The sequence below is a fragment of the Mchenga conophoros genome, linkage group LG6, assembly GCF_057382185.1.
Source record: "Mchenga conophoros isolate Kocher_MC1m ecotype Shallow Benthic linkage group LG6, M_conophoros_male_GT1.1, whole genome shotgun sequence".
NCBI classification, from domain to species: domain Eukaryota; kingdom Metazoa; phylum Chordata; class Actinopteri; order Cichliformes; family Cichlidae; genus Mchenga; species Mchenga conophoros.
The window spans coordinates 34118568-34145432 of record NC_140531.1 but is presented as its reverse complement, the minus strand read 5'-3'; the positions used below and the strand labels follow the sequence as shown (position 1 = coordinate 34145432).

General features: G+C 41.1%; 2 protein-coding genes across 2 annotated transcripts in view; both read left to right on the top strand.

The window, feature by feature from the left end:
* Positions 1–2959: 2959 nt before the first annotated feature.
* pcyt2 (phosphate cytidylyltransferase 2, ethanolamine) lies at positions 2960–14370 on the top strand. Its single transcript, XM_085277652.1, has 12 exons — positions 2960–3259; positions 7570–7658; positions 9300–9461; positions 10139–10290; positions 10370–10411; positions 10529–10667; positions 10776–10858; positions 11450–11527; positions 11918–11983; positions 12222–12287; positions 13528–13616; positions 13713–14370. Exons 1-12 carry the CDS (start codon positions 3135–3137, stop codon positions 13828–13830), a joined length of 1209 nt encoding a protein of 402 aa, XP_085133778.1. The 5' UTR covers positions 2960–3134; the 3' UTR covers positions 13831–14370.
* Positions 14371–18702: 4332 nt separating this feature from the next.
* gnav1 (guanine nucleotide binding protein (G protein) alpha v1) overlaps positions 18703–26865 on the top strand; it is a 35337-nt gene continuing 27174 nt past the window's right edge. Inside the window, exons 1-2 of the mRNA XM_085277649.1 lie at positions 18703–19496; positions 19715–19806. Of these exons, the coding sequence (XP_085133775.1) occupies positions 19367–19496; positions 19715–19806 (222 nt within the window). The 5' untranslated portion in view covers positions 18703–19366. The remainder of the gene's footprint in view (positions 19497–19714; positions 19807–26865) is intronic.

Sequence of the window (26865 nt, the reverse complement as noted above, 5' to 3'; positions counted from 1 at the left end):
TCCTATTGCCTTTGTAGGTTGTGTATAATTCTATACAAAATAGGAAATGGGTGCAAACAGAAATGAAAATGCTGTATCTAATCCAAAAACAGTTTGTACAACTCTAATGAGCTTGAAAGTCAATATTTAGTAGGATTACTTTTAGTCTTCAGCACAGCCTGAACTCTCTAAGCAAATGCTGATGTGAAGTGGTGTATGACTAATATCTTTATCCCAGTAAAATATGTTTCATGGCGATTTTGGGCAAAATTTTTCTTCCCCCAAAATACTGCTTCAATAACATTGAGGTGCAGGAGGCCAATCCATTCATCGCTGTCAAACACACTGTCAGCAAAAGTGCTCCTGGATAGGAAAACTGTACCTCTCTCCTGAGCTCCTCTGAACATACTGCTGATTGGTTAAATAAAAACAATCGTATTTGGACTCATCACTTCATCAGACCTGTTGCCACTGAAAACCAGCTTTTTCTCCATGTTTCACTTCCTTAAAATGGCTTCTTAATACAATCCCACTTCCACTGAGACCATTTCCACTGATCAATGGACATGAGTACCATTCACAGAGAGTTGGGGAATGGCTGCAATTGTAAGATGGCGAAAGATGTACCCTTAGTCCCCCTCCTCGATACAGAGATGGTCTTTCCCTTTTCACGTAAATGGACTCCTTGAGTCTGCCCTCAAACCAGCTTTCCTCCCTGTCCAGGATGTTTACATCCTCATCATTGAAAGTGTCCACTGGCCTGTAGGTGTAAATAGACTGCGTCCTGGCCTGACAAGGTGGCTCTTCTGTGTTGTGCCATCCGCTTCGCCAGAGGTCAGGGCCGTGCAGACAGGTTTAAAGGGGCGGGTGCTCAAAGTTAAAAAGGGGCACATTGAACCAGGCTGAATAACAACAACACACATTCATCAAGAATCTAATATGGGAAGGGCAGGGCTGTGTTGATCTGAGACTGTAGACATTAAAAAGTCCATAGGAGAGATGGTAGCTGATTAAACAAGTGTCATGAGATAATAACAAAATGCAAAGATTGGTGACAGCGCTTGGAACCATAAGGCAACAAAAAACTGTGAGAAATAATTTAGGCTCTGCCTGTGAATCACTCTTTGCTTCTCTTCTTCCTTCCATCCCATCATTTCATATATCACTCTCCACTTGCTATGTGGGAACAAGGCACAACTTGCTATTGCAATAAACTATAATCTAATTATCCACACCTAACAACTCTTCCACTTAATCTATAATAAAATGATGACAGAAAAATGTTATAGCACTGCCTTTAGTAGCCTCACACAGCTCCTGCTGTTTCCTCCTCATGTCCTTACCAGGCATGTCTGGACAATATTATATCATGAGTAATATATTTTTTTTAAATCCATCTAAATAAAACACACACATGCACGCACACACAGTGACATTTTAGACCTTCTTCAGAATACTGTATATACTATGGGCATCATGGTGCTGATCCAGAATCCTTACATATTTATTACTAGAGCTACAATAATAAAGCAATGAGGAGGGGGAAGTAATAAATATGAAATAATGTATTTATGATGATTCCATTTGTTTCACTATCCACTCTGTGCAGGGGCAAAGCTTATTACATCTTTAAACTGTAGAGATACAATAATTTTACTGCTGTAAAATCCAAATTTTGTCTTATTTAAAATATAAATCTGATATAATCTGCTTCTTAATGTATGTTCTTTAAAATACAGCTTGTGTTTTTTAATATATTATAATTATAATAATTATTATGTGGACATGCATATTAGATCGTTTTTTAGTGAAATATAATCCCCCCAGAAAGGCAGGAAAAGCCCGGAAACTTACTTTAAAACTAAATATGTTTCTAAATACTTTAAAACTAAATATGTTCCCTAAAACGGTGACAGAGCTACAGACCCATGACTGCCAGGTAGCCAGCAGCTATGACCAGCACTACTTGTGCAGTTAATAAAAGGACAGGTAATGTTTGTCGTGCTGTTGCACACACGCACGCTCGTTTGTTTCAGTTCGTCAGTTGCCACAAGACAGCTTACCAATGTGTACGTAATAAGCTAATACTCCTGGGTGCTATACACTACAGTGTACGCTGTACACCTACTTACTGGTTTTGTCGCATCAGTCTGTGTCTCTGAGTTAACTTGTGTTTCTCCTACAGCTCCAGACCGCTAAAAATGCGCGTGCTCTTTGTGAGCTCTTTCCCGGCTCGTAACCAGCGCGTTCTGCCGTCAAGGGCGATCATTGGTTAAATGTGATCATGTGACTGATGCAAGCCAGATCCTTTTATTTAGCAAAACTGTGATTAATAGTTAAATATTATTGTTGAGGGGCACAGACAGGACTCCGCACGCACACACACATAAAAAAAAAATAATAATTTTTTTTTTTAAAAAGTTGCCTCAACAAAAGGGCACTTTGGGCACCCATCAGGAAAGGGGCGGGTGCTCAAGCCCCTCTAGCCCCCCCCCCCCCCCCCCCCCCGCACGTGCCTGCCAGAGGTTGTTGATCAATGGTCATGAGAATTTGCATAATTATAATGAAGGAACTGACCTCCCAGCCCATTGTTCCTTCAGTGGGCTGGTTTCAGTCATTATGCAAATGTTGTGTTTATAAGGTTGGGGAAACTTGCAGTCAGAAGAAGTCACTTGGATGAGTGACGAAACGTTTCTCCCACTAAAAACGCTACGTCCAGATGAACAGAATCAACTTTTGGAGATTTACTTACCTGGATGATTGAACACGCATCAAGACATTACACTGTAAATCTTAAAGCTATAAAAAGCAGTAACGTACACAGTGAATGTTTACATGTTGATTAAATGTGTATTATCACTTATCTAGCGTGGGCGCCCTTGGCTTCTCACACAGCGGTACTTGTTACTGCCGAGGGCACAAAGTTACGCTGAACATGTGATCTGGCGCAATCTGCACGTCAGCGGTTCGATGTGACGTGGTGCTAGAGGCGTTGCCCGGGGCACCCGGTTCAGTGTAAGTCTGAGTTAGAAAACAGGAGGCGCACAGGAGGATTTCATTTGAAGTGTTCTTTAACGATCCAGATACTCCTAAACTTAGGTCTCCTCTCGTTTTTACTTGTTTGGCGCTGCGCTGTTTCCCCTGAGCCCACAGAGATGATCAGAAACGGTCACCACGCTACTAGCGAGCCTCGTGAAGAAGCCGACTGCACGAAACCGGGATCCTCGGCGTGCAGCCCAGAGAAAAGGAAGCGGGTGGTCCGGTTGTGGTGTGATGGCTGGTGAGTGTGTGTACCCGCTTCCAGTTCTTATTATTAGTGTCGACTTATTAAACTCTTCTCCATAGTTTATTGGTCTGATACGCTATTGTTATGCAATCAACAGCAGGGGAACAGGAGGTTTAGCATGCTATTGCTAACTAGCCGCTTGGCAGTTGGTAACTGAGCACCGGGGCTTATCTGTTACTACGATAACCAGCTTAAATAGCGTATTACGTATAGCCAACGCTACATGATGAAATGCGCAGTGTTTAAACTGCGCTAGAAGTTCAACAGAGGTGAATGCTGTGTTGTCAATAATGTTATTAAGCGTTTATTAAGGACCCCGTGTTTCACTGATAAGCTTGAGTTGTGGGGAGCTCCGTTCAGAAAGCTGGGCGTTGTTCCTGAGCGGATCATCACGTTAGACCTCTGAGCCCACCGTTTTTCTTCTCCGGTGATCACACACATGCAGAATAGCTATTAATCATTATGGAGATGTGGACTGTGCTGTAAAATGAAAAGTAGCCTCGATACTTAAAATATCTAACCTTTAAAAAAATAATAATTAGCAATATTGTGTTTAATTTAATGTCGTTTCCGTCCTGTTGCTCTCCTCTGCTCGGGCGGCATTTTTCGGTGTCTGTCTTCCTCATGACACACATTCCTTGGTAAGTTTGGAGCTCGAGCTGCGTTTAAGTTCAGAGAAAAAGTACTTGTTTATATATGGAAGTATAGGTAAGGTTTACAAGAACAACACACGCAGTTTAAACACATACATTTGTTGTACCCCAGTAAAAAAGCCGATTAATGAATAATTAAAAGCACTGAGAGCCTGTACGAAAGTTAAAAATGTTTCGCCCGGCTTGAAACCCGAAAATCTTCTTCCTTGAATGACATCTGTGGTGAACATACTATACTGGTGTTGACTTGTGATAGTTACTAAAAGGTAATGACAGGATATCTTCCAGATGACGACGGTGGTTTTGTTTGATTGTTAATATTTAAACGCAAGCAATTTATGATGATGTTAAACCTGCTTATTTGGCCCACCTGTAGTATATTCACTGCCCACACTTTGGTAATAACTGCACTAGCACTAGTGACTTCTCAGCTTTTGGGATCGATAAAGCATCCATCCCATCTGTCTGTCTATCCTTCCTTCCAATGTCTGGTTTTGGGTCATGGGGGAAGCAGCAGTCTAAGCAGAGATGTTCAGACCTCTCTCTCCCTGTCCACCTCCTCCAGCTCATCTGGGGACAACCCGATGCACTACTGAGTCACCTGAGCGACATAATCTCTCCAGTGTGTCCCGAGACTGAGCTGGAGCTTTCCTTAGGCACGATATGCCCAGAGTACCCTGGATGTGTCTGGAAAGAACCACCTCAAGTCCTTTCACTGTGGATGATAAATACTAATAAATAAGTATATCTTAGCTTTTCTTAAATATGTAATGACTTAATTTACAAAAGTAATTTACAACAAACCTAAACAAACAAAATATTTTAAATGAGTGCAATTATATATAGATCAATAGTATAAAATACAATGATAAAATAAATATCTTAATAAGATAAAAACTCCAGCAAAGCAAAATAAAAACATTAACCTGCATAGCAAGTGTCACATTATTTTTAAAGCGGCTCAGTGTAACAGTGTAAAGTATAGTGACAGAGGAAGCTTGAATTAAAATGTTAAAAGTAGCAAACAGACGATTCTCTGCTCCACAGATGTGTTGCATTGTACAGAGATGCTGCACGAGGCGTGAAAGGTTTCCTGCATCTGTCCTTCTTGCAGCAGATCTGAATCTGTCTTAGAAAAAGTTTCTTCGCTGCCTTTCCAACAGTTTGTCATCACAGCTTCATTTGTGTCCAGTTTTCTGCCAGTCACAGAGTCATAAAGTCCAGGGCTATAAATAAAATAACTGGCTTTACCATTAGAGTAAACAGGTGCCACATTCATGATCGAAACATACTGGTGCACACTTTCCTTACAGAAAATGTATGTAAACCTACGCCCATTTAATAAACTCTGCCTGGACAGAAGTGAAACTGATTATTTAAAGGTCAGAGGAACCTCAGACACAACACCTGTGAGTTGTGTTGCCTGCGCGGATGTTAAAATATCTCTTTTTTTTTTCTTTTTTTTCACTGCTGTCCCAGTGAGCATTAGTCATCCTTCTTTTACACGTGCACCTTTATCCCATTAGGAATCCCGTCACGAGCACCTGCAGGTCTGACAGAACTGTTTGTTTATTTTCTGATTCGATCAACTGAGTAACGCCGAGTGCTGCTTTGAACGTATATTTACTCAGGGACACGTAGTTCTTTACGCTGCCTGTCTTGCTGACGGCAACAGACGGGACTTACTTCTAAAACAAACAAGCGTATATCTGTCATTGTTGTGATTTTAAACTCTTCTGCCACAAGCGCATGCTGTGGGGAAAATGCCTGGACCCTTGCTGCGGCTGGACAGAGAGCTGAGTCCTCATTTGTGATGTGTAAATTCTCTCCTGGATTCACTCAGGCAGTCAGTCATGTGGTGGTTATAAATATCTAGTGTACACTTTGTTCGCTGTATTGCAGAAGAGGCGTGTTGGAGTGGTGTGCAGGGCCTGTGGATGTCCTGAGACACAGAAATTATGCAATGACAGGTGAAATATGAGCGTATAGGAGCTCGGGATTCAAATGTTGGCCATGTGCGTTGGCCTCGTGACGGACGGGCGGCCCGACCAGGGTTTACCCTGTCCTCTCACCTGATGACAGCTGGGGGGAGGCTCAGATTCAGTTGTCATTAAGTAAAAATGTTAGTTTCAATGGAAGCTGAAGAAGCATGCTGAGTAGCTTTTCCTTACAGTCGGTATTTTCATGTTAAAATGATAAAATGGCAACAGAAGTTCTTCATAAACTGTGTACTTTTAGTACCTTTAGTCTTAGTTTTTAACTTTTAATCTCAGTCTGTACCTTAATGACGAGTTTTGACACCTCAGTATATATCAGTAAAGCTGTGGTTTGGTGATCATTAGAATAGTTTCTCGGGTTTTTCAGATGGTAGCTCCATAGACACCCTCTGATTCCACATTCACAGTCAGTTTGTTCCATAAGCAGGTCAAAAATATGACATACAAAAGAGCTTCAAGGGTTACTCAAAGTATGCTTCTAAGGTGCAAAGAGTTAAAGGTGAAGCAAAGTGCTCTGTTGAAAGCGCTTCCATTCACCCGGAGTTTGTTTGCCACATTTAGGGCAAAACTGAATTAATAAGCAGCTGAAATGAAAGATCTCTGTGTGAAGACACTTTGTTCAGTTTGCCAGAAACTGTCAAATGGATAAATCTGTCAAATTTCTTGTAAACTTCGTAAAAAAGTTGACAGCAACCACCCACCTCTTCTTTTTTTTCCCCCAGCAGTGATACCTGCAGCACGTAGGACTTTATTTTAAAGCTTTAATGGCCCTTTTTTGCCATTTTAGTTTATTAATAAAAGGGGGAGGAAGATCATAGATGGATGTAGTGAAGGAAGACATGCTAGGGTTGATGTGACTGAGGAGGATGCTGGGATAGGGTGAGATGGGGGCAAATGGACCACTTTGGAAAGATGAAATCTTTTTTTTTGTGGGCCAGTTCAAGGTCATAAGTGGCGTTTTGGGGAATATTGGAGTTCTAAAAAATTTTCAGCAGAGGATGAAAGAGTGACCTGGTTTGATCTGCAGGGCAGCGGACCCCCAACCTTTTTTGCGCCATGTACCGGTTTATGTCCAACAATATTTTCGCGGACCGGCCTTTAAGGTGTTGCCATGTTTGCTTTACAAACATAGTTATCGACTCTTTGTTTCACAATCAGGTTATGCCTTTCACTATCAGCAGAGACTTTGACTATGGTGCAAGAGAGAAAGAGTGCTCACATTTCCTTCCTATTTAAAAGGCAAGTCTACAGAACATTAACTGCACAAGTTGCCAAATAGTAGAAAGCAAATAAACACTGGAATATCGTAGACTTTGTGTCCGTCTAACCTTTCTCCCAGTAACCTTTAGCATTTTTGCTCACCACGACTGTCCGTCAGTTTGTTTTTAGATGGATATAGGCCATGTGATTTAAAGACACTGTCTGGCCCCTGCTGTGCAAGGTCACCAAAATAAAAAAAAGACACGACAAGGTCGTGAAAGGTTGTTTTACAAGACAGTGATGCTGTGAGCCTGCAGGGCTTCAGACGAAAAGCCTAAAGCTGCAGGGTGCTGGTTACCAAGGCCACACTTGTGTTTTTATTCATTTGTTTGAGCCCTTAATGTATCCATTGTTTTCCACTGTGATGACGTGTCGCCTCTTTCCATCTCCACAGTTATGACATGGTGCACTACGGTCACTCAAACCAGCTGCGGCAGGCCAAAGCCATGGGAGATTACCTCATAGTGGGCGTCCACACAGATGGTAAGACCACAAGTACAGACCCTTTCTTAACCCTGATACAGTGATTAAATATTAATTCCTGACTAAACGGTCGGTCATTCAATGGAAAAATTGTCATTCACTCAGCTGTGTCATGGTTTGAATTTCTCAAATCTCATTTGATGTTATTATAATAATTTTTAAAAAAAGCAGAAGGAACCATGGCTGTAGGATGAGCCTGGTATCAAAATGTATGTCAAAATTATATTACATGCTATTTATATATGTTATTTTGACCAGCCACCTATCCCACACGGTCATATGACCCTTCAAACGTAAAAGGCACTTAAAAAAAAAAAAATTGGATCTGGCAGTGAATTACCTGAAAACAGATCAAACATATGCCATGTCTCATGATAGTGATGCTCAAAGTTGATCACAGACATCATTTTTAACAAAAACAAGATTTTAGCTTTAGCTTATGACAGTTCGAGCCGGTGAAAAGGTATTTGAGCTTAAATATGTTTTCCAAGCCCGGAAATCTGATCCGGATAGCTCCGCTGTTTCAGAAGTTATAAGGGATCTAAATGCTGGAAAAATAAGGCAGTTTTAAAGACTGTATAACTCGAATGATATTTGTATTTCAGTGCTTTGCTTAATAGCTGATTCTGAGGGCGTCAGGCGGGGCTGATTTTCTATGGAAAGACTTTAGTCTGTTCAGTCACATCCAGTAACACTTTATCTGTCACGGTCTGGCTGGCAGACCGTGGGGATGTGGGGAAAGGAGGACCCAAAACGCAGACTCTGCGATGCAAACAGTGCTCTTTATTTACAGTGAAAAGGCTGTAAATACAATAACTCCCCGTTGCTCCCTCGAACCCCGTGTGCGTGCTTCCCTCCGATATCTGTGCTCGTGCTCCCCGCTGTTGTGTTTCCGCACCCCCGTGCGTGCTGCCTCTCCGGACCACTCCTCCTCCTGTAGGAAAACCAGAGACGCAGCCGTCAACACTAACCCTCGGCGGGCATATACGAACAACACAGACATATGCTGACACACTAACTTGGTACGATAACTCAATGATCCCGCGCCGGTGGGAGCTCCAACACTCTCCTAAGTAGCTCCCCCGACGAGCCCTGATCACCAACAGGTGTGGCAGGAACTTCAGGTGTGGCCAGTCCTTCGCAGGGCCACACCCATCAGGCCTGCAGGTGGCTGGGCTCCATCCTCCAGCCACACCCGCAGACATACACACGTATACACCCACACCCTGCCTATACATACGAGTGGGACACAGACTAACACAGCATTGTGGAGAAAACACACATCACCAAATAATAATAATACTAACAACAATAACAACAGTCAAAACTGGTCACGGACCCCCGAGTCCTCCAGAGCCGGGTCCGTGACATTATCTCTAAATTATAATCAATAAAGTTTTATGGTAGAAGTAAATAAAGATGTTGCTCAATGATTAAACACGGAGCTAACCTTTGTCAGATTTTTCCTGCTTTAGCTGTGAACATCAGAGGCAGACCTTTGATTATAATCAGCTGTTTAATGTGGATGTTTAAGATTTCCTTACTGGAAATGTGTTGGTTGAAATAAAATATAAATGTAACTACATTTATATCTACATTTTTCATTAATAACCATTTCTTTACCTAAAACCCAATTTAAAGCTGAGATCTCCAAGCACAAGGGCCCTCCAGTCTTCACTCAGGAAGAGCGCTACAAGATGGTGCGTGCAATCAAGTGGGTGGATGAGATAGTGGAAGGAGCACCATACGTCACCACCCTGGAGACGTTGGACAAATATAACTGTGACTTCTGCGTTCATGGAGGTGAGTCCGTTTGAATCTCACAGCCTAAAACGTTTGTTGTTACACATTGTCGCTGTGAAAGAATCCTCCCGAGTGACTGGGTTGTGCAGTGCAGGGTTAAGGCACTCGTGAAATCAGAGCTACACCATCTTTTATGTGCCATCTCCACCAGTTTGCTGATGTAGAGGCTGCAGGGTGTCCTTAATGTGCTCCCTGCTTAATCTTTAGGTTGTCTTGCTGGTTTTGTCCATTTTTATCTCAAACAAATATGAGAACTGCTGGACTTTCACACGTCCACATATATCGTTAGCTGATTGCTAATGAACTTACGATGGACAGTTGTAAATTTTAACATTTAGGGGGGTTGGGAAGCGCATCTGTAGCCGGTTCGATCCCCGTACTCTCTGTCCCGGTCGTTGTGTCCTTGGGCAAGACACTTCACCTACCGCCTACTGGTGTTGGCCAGAGGGGCCGATGGCGCGATATGGCAGCCTTGCTTCTGTCAGTCTGCCCCAGGGCAGCTGTGGCTACAACCGTAGCTGCCTCCACCAGTGTGTGAATGTGAGAGTGAATGAATAGTGGCATTGTAAAGCGCTTTGGGTGCCTTGAAAAGCGCTATATAAATCCAATCCATTATATCACTCAACCAGAGTACATGATGTGGGCAGGCTTCAGGATGTGATGTTTATGTTTCCCAGATGACATCACGCTGACGGTAGACGGCAAGGACACATATGAAGAGGTCAAGCGAGCAGGCCGTTACCGGGAATGTAAGCGCACTCAGGGCGTCTCCACCACTGACCTGGTGGGTCGTATGCTTCTCATGACCAAAGCCCACCACAGCAACATAGTGAGTTTACGTGGTTCTCTTTGGCGTGTGGATAGCTGTTGTTTATTTTATTGTCAGCCTAATCTTTTCCTCTCTGCAGGATAACCCAGATTATCAGCAGCATACGGACAACTTTGGAAAGGTAATTGTCATTTACTTTTAGTTTCAAGGGTTTGTGATATTTGCTAGTCTTTGCTCATCATCCCGACGATAGGAATGTGTCAGAGGCGTTCAGTGCTGTTTATATGTCACCTTTAAGGGTCCTAAAGGCCACAGTCCCTGGACAGGAGTTTCTCAGTTCCTGCAGACGTCCCAGAAAATTATCCAGTTTGCCTCAGGAAAGGAGCCTCAGCCCGGAGACACCATCATCTATGTGGCTGGAGCGTTTGACCTCTTCCGTATCCTTATCACATGAAAAAAAAACAACAGAGCTGAGTTATGAACAAAGAGATTTCTGTGGTGAACATGTTGTTGTAGCTGTTTCCTTGACGACAGCATCTCTGCAGACATCGGCCATGTTGACTTCTTAGAGATGGTATATAAACAGGCGGAGCGGCCGTATGTCATCGTAGGTCTACACTTCGACCAGGTACATCTCAAGATTGAAAAATCTATTCCCCCCTGCTGCGTCAGCAGCTTTCAGGAGAAACATTTGGAACAAGTTAAATTAACAGAAGCTCACAATTAAATAGAAATAATGGAAACTAAAGTCCTTAATGACTCTAGTCAAACTTTTGGGGAGAATTGAACGTGAAAATGAGCCTTGTAACTGCTGGCTGAGTCAGTTATATTAATAAGGGTTCTTATTTAAGACCAGGATTGACTAAAGTGCATTTTGATCCATCTGCTCATTTTCAGATGGCCACTCTTCCCAACATTTCATCCAATTTTGAAGAAATTGTGCTCCTATAAATAAATTGAATCGTGTTTTGCTGTGTAAATTTCACATCTTATTATCTCTATTAGAACTTTTGACCTCTATTTTTTTTTCTTTTTTTGTTTTGTTTTGTTGATTTTTGTTGATCAAACTCGGGAACAGCAGTCAGCTCTTTTCATTGTCACATTTAGAGGAAGCATAAGAAATAAGAAAGCAGTTTTGCTACTGTCACATCCGTATCTGAGATAAATATTTGAAAAGGAAGAGCATCGAGGTAATCACTGATCTCGTCCTGTTCTTCAGGAAGTGAATCGCTACAAGGGGAAGAACTATCCGATCATGAACATCCACGAGAGGACCCTGAGCGTCCTCGCCTGCCGGGTGAGTTCGCATAAGAGAAATGTTCATAACAGCGAGATGTTTTTTGTGCCCCGCATAATCACACACTGAACTTGGCTAAGCGCCATTCATTCCTCCTGATCAGCTATCAGTCAGGAACAATAAGTCTCTGTGCCTCTTCTGCATCATGTGTTGGTGTTACCTACGAGAGTGTTACACAGTCTATAAAAGCATTAAGTCGCTCTGCTCTGTCATCAGTTTTTACCAGAGGTTGTTCACTGAGCTGTAGAAGCATACTGACCTTTGAGGTCTCCTGTAAAAGGTTTTTGGTTAAACTGTGATGTGTAAGCAGAAATGCACAGATGTGATACTGCCATTATAAGGTTAATCATTTAATAACTTTTCCTCTCACTGGTCTCTGTGTGTCTGCAGTATGTGTCAGAGGTGGTGATTGGTGCTCCCTATGCAGTAGGCAAAGACCTGCTGGATCATTTTAAGGTGAGTTGTAAATGTGTGGCGCCCCCTGGTGGTATGAGATGTGTTAAACATGCTGAAGTGGTTAACCATTATCATTTCAAAAATGTGTATAGAAATCGGTTTGATAGCCTTGTATGTGATCACTGAGTTTCAGATAAATCTGATTTATATAGGAGCTGTTTATATACAAAAAAATAAGGAGATAAAAGGATGTTTCTGTATTTTGTCATGGTTTAATCGAGTGTGTTTGAATGTGCAGGTGGACCTAGTGTGTCATGGGAAGACTGAGGTACTTCCAGACAAGGATGGGGTGGATCCCTACGCTGTGAGTACACTGTTAATAAACACTGTGAAGATATTGTGTCACAGATGCACAAGGATTCACTGACGATCCAGTTAAGTCCTTTTTTAAAGTGGTTTGGCGATAGCAGGCAGGCAGCCTGATGGGAAGTACTTTAGTTAAATCCAGAGTCTCCACAAAGCCTCCATCCCTTACGATTATTCTTTTTTCCTTTCTCACATTTTCTGGACAAGCACTCGTGGCAACGGACAAAAAAACAATAAAACAGAGAAAGAAATAGTTTGAGGTTAGTCAGAGATAATCCTTGACCAATGTGGGCAGTGAGTATATCGCAGAGATGAGCAGCACAAATTCCTCTGAGAGGGCGTCTCAGCTCTCCCTTCGAGACAGGCTGAGGAGCTGAGTCACTCAGGAGGGACTCAGTAGAGCTGCTACCCCTCAACACTAAAAAGAGCTGTCATGGTTCAGACATCTGACCAGTAAGTGCTGGATACCTCTTAGGTGAGACGTTTTGGGAAAGGCCACACCCAGAACATGATGGAGAGATTATGTCTCTCAGCTGAATTGGGAACACCTTTGTTCTCCCTGGAGAGCTGGAGGAAGCAGCCAGGGAGAGGAAGGTCTTAGCATTTCTGCTTAGACTGCTGCTGCCCAAATCCATTTAAGCAGGAGAAAGGGATTTGATCCATCCATTAGGAGTTATGTGCTCAAAGCTAAGATGAGCATAAAAATCACTTTGTCTTGATCTGTTTTCACACGTGTACTACAGCCCTGGACTTTTACAGAGGTCACCAAACAAAAGGTGCATGTGGAAATGCAAATATCAGACGCAGCCAGGTCAGACATTGAATGGACTTTAACCTTTGCAGCTATGAGCAAATACCACAGCAATTTGTGCAGTAGATTCCAGGCTTGTGAGTGTCATGTGCAGTGCACACCCTGCACAGGCAGCTGCCTCATCTAAACCAAACACTTTTCTCATAAATCAATCTAAAGCTGGCTATTTCCTGCTGTGTACTACATGTTAAGGAAGGACAACTTTGGAAAAATATCCTGATCTGATTCACTTCTTCAAAGTTTATCTATTCAAGACTTTTCATGGTCCTGAATCAAATCATGAGTCCGCCACAATCGTTAGATTCGATGAATGATAGGTGCTTCACTTTGGATTTAAACCATTAACCCATCTGGCCTGAAGTGGCAGTATGGAGCAAAATATCTGCTAGTTGCTTTATTCTGATCAGTTATGTTTTTGCCCCCTCAGGAACCAAAGAAGAGGGGGGTATTCAGGGCTATTGATAGTGGGAACAATCTCACTACTGATGACATCGTCCAAAGGATCATTGAAAACAGGTCGGGGACTCGTCGCTTCTCTGGGTCTTCATTTTCTGTATTTATAAATCTGTATCTTCATCCTTTGATTACTAATCGGTCTTTTCTTGTTAACAGGCTGCAGTTTGAAGCCAGGAACCAGAAGAAAGAGGCCAAGGAGATGGCAGTGATTGAAGCAATGAAGAAAAGAGAGCAGAAGCAGCAGGGCGAAGCTCCAGCTCAGACTGCTCACTAATAAAACGGCAAGCACGGCCCCAGAGTCTGTTTTACTCGTCCACGGACTCTCAGGTTTAAGAGCATGGACCCGGACAGAGTCCATACAGTCCTCAGCTGGGCCTGGCTATTCGGTTTCTCTGCTAGTCCACTGAGTGCAAAATCCTGCTTTGAATATTTTGGTGAATCAGCGTGCTTATCAGTATGGACTGCTCCAGCCTAAAGGGTTTAGGATAGATCCAAAAAGTCCAAAAACCCACTAAGACCTTAATCTGCAGCATCCCTTTACTCTTCCTCCACAGAAAACGTTTATTTTCTGTTGTGCACTGTTTTTGTCCATGAAGTCACACACTACATGTCCCCGTATAGGTGTAGAAATGGTATGTTAATTTTGTAAGTATCCTTAACTTATTGACACAGTGTTGATGTCATTGTCGGTTATGTTTTTAGATTTTTAACCAGCTTAGTTTTAACGATCATTCTTAAAATTATCATCAGCACGGTTGAATGTACTTTGTTTTTAAGTAATTTTCATCCATTTAATTTGTAGATCTCACTTTTTTTTTAAAAATCAGTCCTAAAAATATATCTTTTAAACGATCTGTGAGTGGTCGAATAGTTTTAACTACCTGAATTTGCACCAAGTGTGTGTGTGTGTGTCTGCGCGTGCGTGTGTCTGTGTGTGTGTGTATGTGTGTGTGTGTGTGTGTGTGTGTGAGTGTGCATTGAATGAGGTCACTGAAGGTGTGTTTGGTCTATACTAGAATAGTGCCTCAAAAGCTATAACTAATGTAAGGGCTGTTAATTGTCTCATTGTCTGATTCCACAAACTACAGCATATCTGCAGCTACTCCTGTTTCTGTTTATAAGGAATGTGTTGGAGAAGATGGGATTTTTTTTGTTTCCCTACTTCAGGAGACAATCCAAGAAGTCATGTGAACATAAAGTCCGTTGCTTTTCCTGTCTTTGTATGGGGAGCATTAAAGGTGAATTGTTACAATTATTCACAATCTTTCAATCATTGTCTCAGTTAAAATATTTGCTTTATTTAATAAATAACAATGTGGCAAAAGCGTGGTTTTTAATTTCATTTTATTAAGTTTTATTAAATAGTGCCTGCTGATTTAAAATACAAAGAAACACACAAAAAAAAACGGTCCTTAACCACTCGTTTCAAGATGCTTTACACAATGCAGATACTGAAAAAGACGTAATTCTATGGAAAAAACAAACAAACAATGCAGTGATTTGCAAATTTCATAAAATCACAATAGAAAACGTTAAATGTTTAAACTGAGAAACACAATTTTAAGAAAAAATATTTTCACACATTTCTTCCCATGATTCTCCAAAATCTTGATTTGGTGAAAGATCTGGACTGTAGGCAGCGACTGGACTCTTCTACTGGGAGGCCTTGCTGTTGTCATGAATGTATTTTAGCGTTGTTGCTGAAATGTGAACGACCTTCCTTAAAAAAGGCGACCGGATGAGGGCATATGTTGCTCTAAAACTTGTGTATCCCTTTCAGCACTGATGTCTTTCCAGAAGTAAAAGCTGCCAATTCTATAGACATTAATCATAGTTTTCTCAGGTTCGGTCTGGGCCTGTTAGATCCAATGAAAGGAAATCTTATTGCATGAGCTTAATTTTTTTGTGATAATTATATGCTTTTAACTTTGTGGGAATACGTTGTGGAAACCCCTTTTTCTGTTGCAGCATGACTATGCCCCACTGCACAAAGCAGGGATCATAAAAGCAGGGCTGAATGAGCTTGGTGGAACTTGATTGGCCTGCATAGAGCCCTGACCTCAGCTCTATCACACACCTCTGGGATGAACTAGAACAGAGATGTCTGACCTTACACATCCTCTTCTGGATGAATATGCAAAGCTTTCCACAGACATAATCTGAAATTATGTGGAAAGCCTTCCCAGAAGAGTGGAAACTGTCACAGCTGTAAACACAGGACTGATTTAGAATGGGATGTTATAAAAGCTCCTGTAGGTGGCCGTCTGTCTTTATCGCTAATCATACTATGAACACATTAAGATATGATGGGGCCTGAACATTCACGCCTTTGTATCTATGATGAAGGATTTTAAATCCAATTCTGGATTTAAAGTTGAGTGAAGAGACATATGAGCTCTGTGGTGTTTTGGATTAACTAAAGGCTTTTCAGGGAGCTTTTGGGACAGTCTAACGATAGTGAATTATGATAGTCCTGCCTCAAAGCAACAAATACATGAACTACTTTTTCAAGTTCACCCTGAAAGAGGATGTTTCTAATTTTAGCCATGTTGCACAGATGAAAGAAAGCAGCCCTACTTGTGCATTTGATGTCTGTATTACCGCTGCCACATAATGTGTGCTGCCTGATGACAGAGCGTGGTCAGCACATAGTCACGGTTCACTGAGGCGGTGAAATGAGGCCACAGCCACTCAGAAACAAATAACTCACATGGTTACCATCCAGCCACCCTCAGATCTGACCAAAGACTGCAAACCTTCACATAAAAAACAGTAAATCTTTAATCAGCAATCCTCAGTGTTCCCGAGGAGTTTGGGCATCACTCTGGACATCACACATAGAAGCTCTGTTTGATCTAACTTTCAGAGCTCTGTACGGATGCTGAAGGTTTGAAAACACATGGACTTTATTCCACATGTTGAGTTATTGAGGCACTCAACCAAGAGGAGATACACTTGGTTTGTGGAAATAATGCCAGTGGCTTTTCATCCAGAAAACATCTCACAAATTAGACATTCTGGAGGAAATTGTTTTTATGCTTTAAGAGTGATACAAATAACATAAAATAATACTTACAATAAAGGAAACACATAAAAGAAATCAGACTAATCAATATTTTAGTGTCTTTCAGTCACTAGGCTCACTTCAGGCTCTGACTTACCTTCATTCGGCTTTTGATACTTTCCAACTAGCACCCTTTAATCACAGACTTGATTTAAATGCAGAAAAGAATTATTGTATAAGTATAATTATGGTTTTCTCCACACTGACCATCCTGCAATTAAAACTTTAAATGGCATCAGCCTTATTCCTGCTGAGTCCAACAAAAACATGGAGCTTTGTATTAGTTCAGTCAGGCCGTGAAGTCGGTGCCAGCCCACATCAGTCAGTGGCTCAGCTGACACCTTTCTACACATCTCACTGGCAAATCTGAATTAGGGTGTGCTATTTAGCTTGTTTCTTGAACATGGTTACGGTGTATCTGCGAGCCACTTTGCAACCCACACTTCCATTTCCTCCTTTCATGGCTGTATCTGCCTGAATCAGTGTTCTGCACTGGCTCTCGCTGTGGCTTCCCATGCCAAATATGAATCACTGCAGACACACATAGCAATCTTTTGTCTATAGCGGCCCTGGCTAAAGCAGGAATTTAGCTCAAGAGCTACAACAGCAGACTTTCATTTGAGATTTATATCCAACATCTGGCTGAGAAAGTTAAAAATTAAACTTCTTGGATTGAATAAAAGGATGTCTGTCTTCTCCAACCTTTTAAGGTATTGTTAAGTCAGCCGTCATGTCTCTCCTCAACTATGAAGATATTCTGTATGGTCATGCAGCCTAAACAAGACTCCAGCACCCAACCCCTCCATGCCATAGTCCAATTTATAAAGATCTGCTGTTTATCATGAAAGCTGTCATTTAAGCCTTCCAGTAAACCAGTAAATATACATTTACTGTTGTGAAACAGGACTCCATCATTCCTTTAGAGAGTTTAAAACTATTATGGAATCCTGTGATCTTTGTAATAATGTATTGTTTATACTGTTTTTCTTTTCAGGTATAAGTAGGGTGACTATATCCCAACAAACTAAATGTGGGGCAAGCACTGTGTTTGTGTGAGACAAGATGGGACACGTCGACACTCCTAAGAGATATGAAATAAAAATTCAGAATGTGTGAATTTTATTTCACAGTTATTTCCTCTGCTCTTCTGCCTGGTAGCAGGCTTCTTTTTAGCTTTCAGTTTGGAGGTATCCATAAATTGGCATACCTTTTTTATTTTAACAATATCTGCTCATTTTAGCAGTTTTTTTTTATCCAACTATGACCCATATACCGTGTCACTACACACTGCATTTTCCTCCTATGCAAAATTTAAAAGTGACTCAAGCAAGAAAAGGAGAAAAAAAACTCTCAGCATATGTCATTACTTTTTCATTTGTGTGAGCTTTCATTATATTCAGCAATAACAATATGTTTTATTCAGCTCTGCAGAGGTTTTGACTTTTTGGTCCCTTTAACTTTCCCTGATGATGAGTACGCCATTAGACAGGCTGACCTTCTTCTGACTTGAATAAAAAGCCTTTCTTTCATATGCAGTGAGTAAAAGCCAGGCGTGAGGAATGTGCGTGTCCTGCAGAATCAGTCGAAAATGTGCAACATTGACTCAAAATGTGGGACAGATAGAAAAAGACTCAATGTTGCACAGTCTCTCACAAAGAGGGATATTTGATCAGCCTAGGTACAAGTTGTCTCAATGAGATCGTCTGATCAAATGAAATTTGAACTAATATAAAGGCAAAGTACTCAATTAAAATGTCTTCATATTGAACAGCTAAGTTTTTTTTAATGGAAAATAATAATTTTAAATTCATACAAAGGCTTTTTCATTTAGAAACCACTCGTTATTTCTAAATGCTCCAAACACTGATATGAAATAGTTCGCATTTCACAGTAGAAGTGTTTTTATGGTTACAAACACCCTTTTGTTTTGTTGCACAACCTGTTAAACCACGTATCTGTTTCTCTCTTTTAGGAGGCGGATTTTGACGAGCTCATAAACTGTAAATCCCAGCATGCCTTTGCACAACCTAACATGATAACTGAATATACCTGAAACGTCCTACCTGTGCGTCATCGTGACGTTACGCAAGTCGATTGTGTTTTTGTAGGCTACAATTAAAGTAAGTGTTAACAGCTGAAAAGTAAAGAGAAATTAGGTCTATAATGTAGTAAGTGGAGTTTTTTAATTACGTCACGCCTATTTTATTTTTCATGAACAGGTGAAATACACAGAGTAACAGCAGCACTTTAGCACGTCGCTTCGCAGGAAGTCCAAAGGATTTCCATCTGGGTTGCGGGCAGCAGGGGGCGGAGGTAGTGTTTTTCTTTTTTTGGATGAGTTGGGGTCTTTGCCAAGGCGGCAGGACAGAGTTTGAACTGCTGCGGCGGAAAGCGGCCGAGCAGATTTGCGGTTTCTCTCTTTTTGTTTTTTAACGCCCAGGACAGGCGCTGAAACCTGACGCTAACTGGGGGGAAAGCGCTTGTGGCTGTGCGTAAAATCAGTTTTGTCTCGAAAGTTTGAAATAACTCTTGGAAGTTTGAAGAAGGTTGTTTTGGCAATGGCCTGGACTTTTTTCTTTGCCGAGGTAACTCCTCTTTTCGCTCTGCCGGTTTAGTTTTGGAGTAGAGGCAGAGCCCGAACTCGGAATATGCAGCTTGTAGAAAGAAAGTCGGACTGATCCCAGGTTGGATTGCCCTGCTTTTGTTTTCTCTCTGGCCGGGCTCGTGGAGGAGATGCGCGCTCAGGATGGGACTGTGCCTCGGTACCGAAGTTACAGAAGAGCAGAAGAAGGCGAGGATACACAGCGCCAAGATAGACAGAGAACTTTACGAATCTGCCAAGCGGGAGATGAACGTGGTTAAAATACTCATTCTTGGTGAGACTGACAGCTTTAAATGAACCCAGCTGTTGATGATTTTAGTTTAAAATAACTCAGATATTCCATGTAAACTTTAATTTTTGAAGCACAAATCCTACTTTGACACCACACTTTGATTTTATAGATAACTTTTACAAATAAAGCCCGATCACAGTTGAACACACAGTAAAACAAGTTTTAAAACACTTTTTTAACCATCTCACGTTCTCCTACAGGTGCAGCAGAGAGCGGCAAAAGCACTTTGGTGAAACAGATGAAAATCATCCACAGTAATGGCTTCACCAAGCAAGAGCTGTGCACCTTCAAGGTGAGAAACACTCTCACGCTCACCCTGCCTGTGTTTTTATCAGTTTATTAGCATATAGTGCTTCCACTAAGCTCTTGTAGAGAATCTAAACAAATGCATGACTTCAAAAGATCAGTATCACGTGTGGGGTTAGAGCACGGGTGTCATCTATAAGGCCCGAGGACCAGAACCTGGAACGGCAAAAACTCAAATCCGGCCTGCTGGACAGTTTTGCAAACATGATAGAGGGCATAAAATGTAAGTTTTACAGCTTTTCCTGCTGATAAAGACCTCTCCAGTGATTCATACCACAGCACAGACGTTAAGTAAAAGAGAAATGATTAAATGGCAGAAAAGTTCCCTTTTTTCACTTTCTACTATAGAAATCTTGGTTAAAAAAATTTCATCAATCATAAAAAACTTTGCTTATACACACAGGCCACTGTGGGCAGTGAGCTACCAAAAACGTTTCTGTAATTTTATGCATTTATCATCTAGAAAAAATGAGATGTACTTTCATATTATTTAATTAATTTATTAAAAAAGCCATTGCTCTTCCTTATTCTATATTAAAATATCTCAGGAATTAAGTATGTAGTTAAACATCTTTGCAATGACAAAAGGGGGAGTTTCATTCGTCCAGCTCACTTAAGATGAAAGTGGTCTGTATGTGGCCCTCAATGTAAAATGAGTTTTTCATCCCTGATTTGGAGTCTAGTTTCCTTTCAGGTAATAACATGACTTCGACAAAGAGCTGAGATTATGCTGCAGACACAGGAATGCATTTCAGTTTTTTTTTTTTTTTTTAAATGATTAGAGAAGAGATAGAGATGAGATGGAAAATGAAAGCAAAGCCTGGTTTTCCTGCAGGGGGGGAGATATCTCATGATACCCAGGATCAGGCACAAGTTGGTATGCAGTGATTTGGCTCACATCTGCTCTTCCTTCTGTTTGTGTGAGAGTGACTGAAAGCCAAATTCCTCTGTTGTACTAGAGGTTGGGATGGGGAGGGGAGAATGGAAACGGTTCAACACACACACACAGTTTTTTCTCCCATTAGCTTGTTTTTAATGAGGGCTTATCCTCTTTGACCTCTTCTCTTATTGTTTTTCCTGATTTTTACTTTGCTGTACTTTGCCCTTCTCATTCTCTTGCTTCTCCTTGCTGTGTTTAATGATGTGATGACAGGAAGGGTCTTCATCATGCTTCAGTTACCTGTTCTGTCTCCCAGCAATAACAGTCCTGTCAGTGGAAAAGTCTGACAGTCAAACCTCTTTTTAGATTGTGAAACAGACCACGAAGCTGAAAAGAAAGTTAGGAGGCTGGAGTTTTTCTTGAACCAGTGCTGACTATAGTATTCATTTAAAATAAGTTAACCGGATGTCTGGATAGAAGTGTGTGTGTGTGTGTGTGTGTGTGCACGCATGTGTTGGAGAGGGGAGGGGCGTCCCCTTGATTTGCAATAACTTCGGGAGCAGTTAATTGGCCAGGATCAGCTACTGTCCACTAATGCTTTATGGCCACAGACTGTATATAAAAGATGGACATGGCTAGGGTTTTTGGGGGGGTTTTTTGGGCTCAGAAGTGACCGTGTCTTAGCTATAGAGAAATGTGTCTTCATGCTAGCTTGTAAACTTGCTTTGTAATGCTGTAAAGTTGGGGATTTTTAATGTGGGAGTCTTTGTTTTGGGAATTTACCTCAAGTGGCCACTTGAGGAAATGCAGTTTTTTGGGTTTTTTAAATTTTACTTTTATCAAAACACAGAAAGGAGAAGAGAGTCAAGAAACTGAGTGTGAGTCTGCAGAGGTACTGTCTGCCTGACAGGGCTTTGTATGTTCACACAGACAGAATACCAACAGTACAGTTGGTTTAATGTAGGTATACATTAATGAGGCTAATCCATATACTATGCTTCATTCAATTTTTTTTATTTTGGCAGGTACAATCCTCCATACATCATTTTTTGTTTCATAAATACATATTTGATTTCAGCGTTACTTTGCATACATGCTTCAACACATTTTGAGTTCCAGTTGCACCTCTCTTTTGTCATTGCCGGTGTCAGTTGGGTTTGGTTTTGTTCTCAGGTGACGCCCTTATTTTAAAGTGGAAAAATGACACCAACCCACAATCCTGCTCTTCCGCCCCCCTCCCTTCCCCTGTCGTCCCAGCCTCCCACAGCAAACAAAAACACGCCCTCTTCTCTCTCACACACATGCACAAAAATACACAGATGAGCTCATCGCTCTTTCACCTATTGTTTCACATGTGTTTGTGTTTATCTCTGACACATTGCCCTCTTTTTGGAATAAGAGTCCGTGCTTCCATCAGTACAGTAGTAAACACCTCAACCCTGCCTTGACCTGAACAGATTATCCCTGCTCCACTTTGTTTTTTCTCTGATGAAATATCATCTGAAGCAAAAGCCAGAAAGGCATTAAGAAAACATTCCTACATTTCTCTGCGTGGCTCTTAGGTTTGGGTTGTGTTAGGACCATGACAGGACAGCCTGTTTAGAAGTAATAAGTGGAGGAAAGGTAGGACGTGGGCTCCTCTTTGTTTCATCCCTCTTTTATTTGCAGCCCAAGGCCGTGGTGTGGTTTTTACTTTGGACATGCCGACGGGCAGACATTTTTTCCTTTTGTTCCCTTCCAGTGCACACAGCTCTGTTTTTCTGTGTGTGTGTGTGTGTGTGTGTGGGTGCACTGTTGATGTAGTAGTTTTTATCAACTGAATTCGTATTTTTGAGCCTGTAATCTCGTCTGTTGACTCAGGTGTTTCACTAAGAACCTTTGTCAAGGACAAGTTGCTGGAGAAATGCAATAAATCTTTGAGCTTTTTCCTCAAATGTGACTACAAAGCCTGCAAGCAGACTCATGCTACACTCTTATACTTAGTTACTCATTGTTAAAAGAAAAGTTGGTAGTTAATGATTAAATATCAGGCCGCTGCCAGTTAAGTCACATTCTTTGTCGTGGTTTGCTCTGACACGAGACATGTGCTAATGGCTGTTAATTTTCTGTGCTCAGTGAGCTGATCCAAACGCCGAGCTGGACCAGGACAATAGTTCAGTGTAACTGGACGGATTTAGCGATTATGTTGTTGTAATGGGACTCATAATGTCTTTGCTGACGCACAGTGCAACACAAAGTTTCCGTAATACTTTGAACTGCTGAATCTAGCTGGAAACAGAGGTTCAAAAGGTGTAACAGGCTCTGTGGATTTCTATCTGGTGGACTTCCTTTCAAAAGGACACACAGACACACACACTGGTAAAAACAAGGTGTCACTTTACTCCTTGAGAGGTGAGGTAAAGCTGATAATGAGTTCAGATTACCATACAGTGACTCCTGTAGGCTGCAGGGTATGTGCTCTGTACTGATTGGTCAAATGCTCTGAAATGGTTAACAGTTATCACTTGAAAAGACAATGAGATATAGTGATATCTGCACACAAAGCACAGATGTCTCCAAAGGTGTTCATCACCATTGCTGGTGAAGCATCTCTGTATATTGGCATGATCAAAGAGAGATGCAGATAATGCATGAAAACAAGTTACCAGAGGCAAATCTGCAGATGCCTGCAAAATGGTGAAATTTGCTTTTAGGAGGAAGCCACCGCCTGGATTTAACCAAGCAAATGGGGATGAGCCTTGAACTGTATAAAAACTTTAGTCACTGGTATGTTTAAGTTGGTGACAGGTTATTTAACCCAAACTGGTGCAGTGAGTGGCTTCTCATTTCCTAAACTAAAGACAATATGTAGGAAGATGAAAAAAGAGCTTCTCTCTTTCAGAAGGGTTAAATAATTGGCATCAAGCAAAGAACTGTGGAAGTGACTCAAAATTCTTTATTGGGTTAACATCTGTCCCTCCATCCATCCATCCATCCATGTATGTCATGGGGCAGCAGTCTGAGCAGAGAACACTCAACATTTGTGAAAAGCTACTTTTACCCTTTTGAAAAATGTCATTTATGGTCTGTTTGGCCTGTGAACATTGATGGGTTTTCACCTACAAAATCCCTCCTTAGCTTTTCTTCCAAAATCCCAACTGCATGTTATTAGTCTTGGATAATCTATGTGCTCATCGAATGCTGATTGGTTGACGAGTGGAGCAAGATATGGAACTAAATGGGAGAAGTGTGAAAAAAGAATCATCAAAGATAAACAACACAGCATGAAAAGCAGAAGCGGCGAATACTTTTGTTTTTTAAACACCTGGTTTCACTTCAGCTTGCTGATGGACCAACAGCAGCACAGGCACGAGTAGCCCACATAATACAGTATCACATAATTTCTACACTGCCTCTGTCAACAACAAATACTCTCCGCAGATAGACGGGCGGTCCGTGGGTGCCTTAGCGCTACCTGTGCTCAAGCATAAAGCAACCAAAATAGTGACTTCATGGAGCACGAGAGGTTGTTTTCACACATGGATTGGTCACCACAGAGCCCAGACCCCACTGAGAATCTTTGGGTTGGAAAAGACTTTACACAGTGGACTGACTCCCATCATCAATACAAGAGTCTCGGTGAAAAAATTGTGCAACTTTGGGTGGAACTAAATGCTGTCACATTGCACAAGTTCACTTAAAGGATGCCACAGTGAGCATCCTGCTACTCTTCTTCTCCTCTGTAAGTGCTAAACTAGAATAAGCTGAGTCAGGGAGGACGAACTGGGAAACAATTGATAAAGACAACAAAGGTGGAGAGGGGGAAGTGAGGAAGCACAACTGAATCACTACCCTGAGACGAGCTGTAAAGATAGAAGCATGAACTGTGACGCCTCTATAGTAAATGCTTCCATTGTCTTTATGAAGCTTTGATCACTTTAATTCAACTTGAAATATGAGAGTTCACCTTCCTCACTAAGCTGCATGTGTGTGTACTCCTGAACTTCTAAAAATATATCGATTGTGTTGCATTTTCTTGCTTTTCAAACTAAGAGCACTGATTTTTGGAGTCCTGCATTATTTGCATTCATGTTTACTTGCTAGCGGCTCTTTTTCTCTGCATCTGCTTATTTCAGTTCATTCATTTAGCTCCAGCTTCTTCAAAGTGAGTGCCAGTCGGTGCAGATCAGTCACAGGTGTTTGATTTGGTTTGTTAGGCTGGTGCAGAGAGAGAGTGTGTAGGTGCTGCTCACTGAATCGAGAAGTATTTCAAACTCAGATCTGAATAAACATTTTTCAAATTTTTTTGTGAAAGTCCACAAAACATAAAAGCACAATTCGCACAAACATAACTGTATTTCTTGTATCTTTATGACCACATGTGTTGTGCAACTGTTTTTATTCTGAAAGCGTCTACACACCCACACACATGCTTTCACTTACGCTACCTGGTTAAACCCAATCCTTGCTGGAGTCACTTGTGAGGTCAGATGCGAGAGTAAAGGCATGTTATCGATGAACAGATTCAATCTGTTTTTGCTGTTTTTTAAATCTAAACAATTTAAATAATTTAAAACAAAATGAAACTTTGTCTGTCTTTTAACCAGTGACCCTGGTAAAAAATCTGGTGAAAATCATCAAATACAAGTATAAGCAATATGTCTGAGAGCTTTTTAAAGCCAATTATCTGCCAGACTTGTGACTTCCATTTGTTTTTGTGGCCTTGATCCGTTACTTTGATGAAGCCCACAATGCTGAAACAATAACCTGTTTGTTCTCATGGGAAAGTAAACTAGTGTAACTGAGATTTGTGAACTATTTCCCTGAAGTTTCCTATTAGTGCTACATTTTACCTTTGAGCTACTCCATCTCCGAGAACCTGAGAACTCTGCTTCAGCTCAGTTTCAGCCCGGAGCAAACACAAAGTCCTCATTGCTACTTTGTGTATGTTGCAAAATGCTGAAAGTGGTAAACATTGAAGATGATCTCCAGCTTCGCGACAATAAATATACCTGTGAAAAATTTGAAAATGCCAATAAAGACATCTATTGTCTAAAGGAAGACACGCAGTGCTGTGAAAATTATTTGCCCCGTCCTGATTTCTTGTTTTCTCGCATACTTGTTACATATTTAAACATTTCTCCTATTCTGACACTGCCTACCTTTCCTAATAGCTTACAGCTTTATACCCCTCGTCACACATTGACTTCTACTGCCGATCAGTCCTCTGAATCTCCCTTCCCCTCAGCTTTTCTTTTAGCCTCTTCATGTTAGCTTCAATCATTAACATCGTCCTTTTATCAACAGTTCTGGTTGTTATCTTTAATCATTTATATTTATGTTTTAATTTAAATTTTTTTTTTTTTTTTTTTAACTATGTCCTTTGTTGTGTTTTAATTATCCCAGTTATTTTACTGATTGTCATGCAACACTTTGCTCAATGTTTGTTGTGCTTAAATCTACCTACACTGCTGTGAAAAATTATTGGCGTCTTTGCTGATTTCTTATGTTTTGCTAATTTGTCGTACATATAGATACTAGCGTAAATGGGCTATAAGTGGGCCCCGGACCATCACACTACTGCCACCATATTTGGCTGTTGGTGTGATTTTCTTTTTATGAAATGCTGTTAGTTTTATGTCAGATACAATAGGATCCAAATTTTCCAAAAATTTCAGCTTTTTGGGGAAATATTCATTAGTCCACAGAATATGTCCACAAAAGGTTTTGTGAACCATCAGGATGTTTTCTGTGAGATGAGACTTTGTCCTTTTTCGAGCTCTCCCATTGATGCCATTTTTGCCCTGTCACTTTCTTATTGTCGAAACATTTATCCTGACTTTAACTGAGGAAAGTCAAGCCTGCAGTTCTTTAGATCCCAGACTGACTTCTTGAGTTTCTTTAGATACATGATGTTTTTCTTTTTAAGATATTTGAGCCTACTTCACTTTATCAGACAGGTTATATTTAAGTGATTTCTTGATCCACATGTCTGGTGACAAACATTACTTTTATTTATTATTAAAAAAACATTTTAATGGGCACTTTTGGCTGCTCCCTTGTCACAAGTGGTTGCCACAACTGGTACCGACTGGGTTAGGAATGCTATTTGGTGTGTCTCTAGTTGGAATTGAACCGGTGACCTTTCACTTGGCAAGTGAATGCAAAGTGTGAATCTTTGCCTTT

What these genes read in the sequence shown, in the direction of transcription:
- pcyt2 (XM_085277652.1), top strand. Translation starts at nt 3,135, where the DNA reads ATGATCAGAAACGGTCACCACGCTACTAGCGAGCCTCGTGAAGAAGCC. An exon ending in CGGTTGTGGTGTGATGGCTG is followed by an intron (nt 3,260 to 7,569) that starts GTGAGTGTGTGT and finishes CCATCTCCACAG; the next exon opens with TTATGACATGGTGCACTACG. An exon ending in ACCTGCTGGATCATTTTAAG is followed by an intron (nt 11,984 to 12,221) that starts GTGAGTTGTAAA and finishes TTGAATGTGCAG; the next exon opens with GTGGACCTAGTGTGTCATGG.